Source organism: Rhamphochromis longiceps, linkage group LG6 (assembly GCF_057381845.1).
Source record: "Rhamphochromis longiceps isolate RC_006_pf linkage group LG6, R_longiceps_female_GT1.1, whole genome shotgun sequence".
Taxonomy (NCBI): Eukaryota; Metazoa; Chordata; class Actinopteri; order Cichliformes; family Cichlidae; genus Rhamphochromis; species Rhamphochromis longiceps.
Window position 1 is genome coordinate 28,725,927 of NC_140562.1, and position 6,000 is coordinate 28,731,926.

Below are 6,000 nucleotides of genomic sequence, written 5' to 3' on the forward strand. Positions count from 1 at the left end.
GATGTTTAACACTTTAAATATGAACTGAAATATAAATTAATTAATACACAACAGTGATGATGCAAAACACGACCACCTGCAGAAAATGACAGTAACCACAGCCCACGTCAAGAGCTGGGACATATCAGATCACAGTACATTCAGAAAAACAGTCAATGACACATCAATTTGCAAAACAGGTCATGAACAGCCTGCAAAGTTTATCATCATCATGTTCTCATTTTTTCAGCTTTGCGAAAAAACATAAGAGAAACTTCAACAATATAACTCAGTTTACCTGTCGGTTTGCTGTAATTATAAAGAAACATTACTGTCATAAAACAAAAATGCGTAGGCACGGCTTCTCGAATTAGCCGTCCTACTTCGGTGGTATGGCAGAAAGGACGCTGTAAAACTGACAATAACACAGATAATAATAAATCATTTTGCTCTTGGGATGTGATCTTTTCTTGCAACCGAGTGCTTCCTGATGCAAAATACAGGAAAAAGCCAAAAGGTGTAGCCTAAATCGCTGCAATTCCATCCACTGAGCTTGATTGGACCCTTTTGTAGGTTGATTCTGGCCTGCGAGTCAGCTTTTTGACACTCTTTTATTAAGCTTGTAAGCAGCTGGATCTCACAGTCAACATCTTGCATATTGAAGGTGTAAATACCTGAGCTGTTTTGGCATGGGTTGCCAAGGTCCTGCTGTTTGAGAAAGGACAACCCCTGGCAACAGGGCTAGGATTCAAATCACCTCACAACTTAAGGACTTGAAATTGTGTCCAACATAATATTTTTTCCCAAAAGTTTGCACTGAGGAGTGTTCCTAAATACACTCCTCAGTTTGCCGACATCTGTTTTCAGTCTCACTACAGCTTTCCTTTCAAACGGGCCAGTAACTCGCCATTACGCTTGCCGGACATACACTATATTGCCAAAAGTATTCACTCACCCATCCAAATCACTGAATTCAGATGTTCCAATTATTCCCAAGACCACGGGTGTATAAAATTTAGCACCTAGGCATGCAGACTGTTTCTACTAACATTTGTGAAAGAATGGGTCGATCTCAGGAGCTCAGTGACTTCCAGCGTGGTACCATGAAAGGATGCCACCTGTACATCAAATCCAATCATTAAATTTCCTCACCAATATATATTCCAGAGTCCACGGTTAGTGCTATTATAACAAAGTGGATCAGATTTGGAACAACAGAAACTCAGCCATGAAGTGGTAGGTCACATAAAATCTCAGAGCTTTCTGCTCCGTCAATCGCTACAGACCTCTAAACTTCATGCGGTCTTCAGATTTGCTGAAGAACTGTGTGTAGAGACTTTCATAGATTAGGTTTCCATGGCCAAGCAGCTGCATTCAAGCCTTAAATCACCAAGCACAATGTAAAGTGCCGAATCCGGTGGTGTAAAGCATGCTGCCACTGGACTCCAGAGCAGTAATAATGTCTTTGCTCTTTGCTTTATGTTAAGGATAAGGCTAATAAGCCCAGTTCTGGCCAGGCTATCAAAATACAGAAAATTTGACCCTTTAACCGCAGAACAAGCTAAGTGACCCATATAGCTGGAAATAAAACCTCACAGAGAGAGAGAGGGCTGTGAGCTCTCATAGAGCATCAAGTGACAACGCCACATCCATTACACTGTGCCGTGACTTCCTCGGAGGAACCCTGTGGCACACATCAAAGACAGAGCAGGAAAGAGAGGGAGTTTTGTGTGTTTGTGTGTGTGTAAGTGAGTGTGTGTGCGTCTCTGTTTTAAGGGAGTCATGATAGCACTGGGTGCATTTTGACAGATTGACAGCCTCACAGCTTCATGGACTTGCTGCCAGGCTAAGTGACCATTAGACACTCACTGAGTGTCTCTCCCTCCCTCCCTCCCTCCCTCTCCCTCTCCCTCACTGCTTCCACTGCTTTTCTCTCCTTAGCCCTCCAAACCTGTCTTTTTGGTCGCTCCCTTCAACCCTCTGAGACCCATTTGCTGATCTTTGAAGTCAACTGCAGACCTGTTAGTCAGTATTATTGCCGGTATTCGCTGCTACTATTAGCACATGTACAAAGATGAGCGGAGACGAGCATGGAAGGAAGAGGGGCGAAGGGAAAGAAAGTGGGAGAGATAGAAAAGGCAGAGGCGGGGTGAAAGATGTAAGCAGAGGGAGGTGACAGGCAGGGAGAAACACAATTAGTCATAGCCTGATGTGAGAATTGTGGTTTCTGAGTGCGCGCACATACAAGTGAACAGGGAGTGCAAATTTGGGCATATTTTCTGCACAGATAAAGATGAGGAATCCTAATGAGTATATGTTTATGCCTCTATTCTAAATTAAGCACAAAGGAGCACTTGAGGAGAGGGATAAATGAAGGGTAAGAATAAAAAGCTTTGTCTCTCTACCTCCTTCACACAACACCTTTGCTAATCTTTTATTTATCAAGCAGCCTGTGTGTTGCGGAGCTGATACAGTCAGCACCCATAGCATAAAAGTCCAAAAAAACCAAAAGAGGGAGAGAGAAGTTGTGAGCACTGCTGATGTCTGACAGAAACCAGCAAATCTGCGCTAAAAGAAAGAGGCCGAACCGCCTGGATGTGATCGCCACATACCAAAGAAAAAAAACCAAACAGTTTGTCTAAAAGGTCTAATTACCAGAGGTTTGTCAGGCTTAATTGCAGGTGCACATGCTAATTGTAAACGAGCTGAATTCTCCATGAAGACACCAGAGCCTAGAGAGAGAGAGGAGGAGGAGGAAGCGAGTGGGAGGAAGGCAGCAGAGAGAAGAGGAGAGAGAAGAGAGGGGCGAGAGGAGAGAATAAATAGAGACATACACAAAAGAGATGGAGGTGGAGGAAGGAACAGCAATAAGAAACCCAAAGGAGGGAGTGAAGGAGAGAGGCGTGGAAGGTGGAAGAAGGGAAGATTAAAAGAAGACATGATTACCATGAGATGATAAAAGAAGGACCAAGGGTGGGGAGGAGGTTAATGAAATGTTTTGGGGTCTATTTTTGTTTTGTGAAAGCTATAGTGTACAGTAAGTTGGATAAAAATGGCTGAACTTCTGAAAATGAGCAGATGAAATCACTCAGAAAGGGCAGTGGAGAGAAAGTATGAAAAAAATGTTTAAAATCCCACAAGAAGTGTGACAGCAGCAGGAGAGGGAGAGAGAGCGGAGAGACGCACAGAATCATCCGGGTTCCTGTGTAACGGCAGAGCTCGGTTTCCATGGTAACAATTCAAATATGCCTCCACATAACACCCTGGACAGGAAGATACACACAACCCGCACAGTACACTACATGCAGTGCGTGCCCTCTCCTAATAATACACAATTTACTTTTTATCTAAGCTGGCGCATATTGCCGGCGCCGACTCTCACTGACAAAAATAAAATACTTGTAACATAAAACAAACAGCACGAGGGCCCCTTCCGCGCAAACATGTGCACAACACCTGTGAGGTGAGTTAACGCGCTCCTGCAGACGGAGAAGATCCAGTCCTCCTTTTTTCTTTTTTTTTGACCGTCCCTCACATTAAAAATGGATGTCCAGAAGTGCTACCGGCAAATAAACAGAAATAACACGATGGATGGGAGCAGCCAGCCGTCAACACTGAGCGGGAGCGGCTGTGACATGTGGACTAATCAGACCTTCATGCAACGTCTCCGCCGTCATTAACAGCCCCCCCCCCCAATTAATAACATTTAAACGCAGGGTGTCGAGAGTGGATTATTTACTCACAGCCTATTAGAACAAAACAGCATCAACAAATCCGAGCTGACATTTGAATCTATGTGCTCATGCGTGCCCATTACAGCGCACACACAGCAATTACAAAGAGAACATGGATAAGTGGCAATGGGCGCTAACACAAGACACTGCCATGAGTGCACTTCTTGTATCCAGTAATTTACTGCAGACGTGATTAAACGGCACGTGCAGACACAAAGCCCAAATGTGTGCTCCGTGGGTCAAACACGTTTCTGAAACCAACAAATTTTCGATACACCCCTCTGCCCTTTTGTCTCTCATTATGTTTAGACAGGCATTGTTAAAGTTAAGCGAAACAGCTGTGAGGGAAACAGAGCCAGGTTTTATGGTGAAAACATGATCTGTATATAAAAGATGGCCTTAACAATGTCAAAAACTTGAATAATGGCCAATAGGGGACGACTCTGCTGATTACATAATTAAAAAAGCTTGAATATAGATGTCTATGACAAAAAAATGTCCTATTGGCTCGCATATTCTATTGCTGTGTTCTTGAATAAGTTGGAAGTCTAACTTTCCGAATCCCAGTTCTAATGTTAATCTGGAACACTCCCTCAGCTTTTACCACTTGGAAAGCTAGAGCAACCCCAGCAACTCTGAGTTAGTATTCCAAGATGGCAGCACTGGATGTAAACAGTAGTAAAACTGCAAAACCTTTCATTTATATTGCCACTGTTGTGTATTTATGACTCGTTAACTAAGCTATGCACAGAGCACTGACCAAGCTCTATCCACAAATGTCCTGTGCAGTGTTTTTAAGTGCAAATAAACAATTATTATGCTGTATTGCTAGTGATACCCGAATGGCTCTACATTGCTAAGAACCAACACAAATCCTGTTTTTCCTGCTCTTCCTGCAGTGTTCCGAGCTATCTGGAAGGCAGCATATACAACACAAAGGGCAACATTTGCAGGTGAAGAACAAAGCCAAAGAATGCAGTTCCTATAGGTCCCACTAGAGGCTGCCTCCAATGTGGATTCAGTTCTCATGTTAAAAAGTTTATAGCCAGGTACAAAAGATCAGATCAGAAAAAGTGAAAAGTGCAACACAATTCAGAGATGGAGAGAATTTGCCTTAAAAGTAAAAGTTGCACATTTTAAAACACGTTGGTAGTTCCAAGGAACAATTCTATTTTGAAGTCAATTTACCATTTGTGTCGCACTTTTCCAAGTTGTACTACTAGTACACAATATTTACAGACAAGCATGAAAAACTACAAGCAACTATGGCAATCTGCTAGCAACCAAAGCAATCTCTTTGGAAGTTTTTGGTGCAGCACCTTCTTTGCATCCAGTTTAATCCAGTGAGAGCCAGGAACCACTGCCAGCCAGGGAAGGATAACACATTTTTCCCTAGCAACTGGCAGTTGTATCACATATAATATTGTGGACAACTCTTAGGCAATCCACACCAAACTTGCTTTAAAAAGCCAAAATGGCAACAGTAAAAATGCTCAGCTTGAGGCTTCACAATATGACCTTGTTAACTAATGGGTGGTGGTTATGTCCATCTTTTGTATACGGTCTGTTTGTGAGTGAAATAAAGATAGCTCTTAATGAAAAATGTCCTATGTGTTGGTCCAAGCATGAGTGTAAATATAGGTCCAGAAATAGCTTCTTGCATTAGGTAACGCTATGTTAATTAGCCATGTGCTCATGTTGCTATTTGGTAATACAGAATTGATAATGTAAGGCTAGAGCAGGTGTGCCTCAGGTTAAGAGTGAACAGGTTCATCATCAAGCCTGCAGTTGAAAAAATATTTTTTACTTATTATGAGCAGAAGATAAGGAGTGTGGATCTGGAGAATGGTTAAATCCTTAATACAGTCAGACATGTCATCCCTCCTGATTGAGTACGTGGCCTCATGTTTTCCCCAATGTGAGAAGATGAGTTTGTGCCCTCCCTACATGCACCAATACACACACGCACACCGTGAGGTTAATGTGCGCACAGCACCATCTGGGCTGAGCTAGATCATGCCAATAAGATGGCGCCATCAACCGTATCGGCCTTAACATTTACAAAGAACATTGATCACAGAAGTCTGTCAAATGGCACAGACCACCAATTGAATAACCAGAGCTGCATAAGACATGCAACTGCACAAGCTCGCCATCACAGGGCTCCAATCTGCCAGTGAAAAATCGACATGATCAATCAGTCCATCAATAGTTTGCTTTGATCAGCTTGTCCCCTGTCAATTCCCCCAATTTGTGAGGACTTTACTGGTCACATGTTTCCCATGGA

At 42.9% G+C, this 6,000-nt stretch overlaps 1 protein-coding gene across 1 annotated transcript in view; it reads right to left on the reverse strand.

Moving 5' to 3' along the window:
- grin2bb (glutamate receptor, ionotropic, N-methyl D-aspartate 2B, genome duplicate b) overlaps positions 1-629 on the reverse strand; it is a 120,596-nt gene extending 119,967 nt beyond the window's left edge. Inside the window, exon 1 of the mRNA XM_085408830.1 lies at positions 621-629. Within this exon, the coding sequence (XP_085264956.1) occupies positions 621-629 (9 nt within the window). The remainder of the gene's footprint in view (positions 1-620) is intronic.
- Positions 630-6,000: the final 5,371 nt, after the last annotated feature.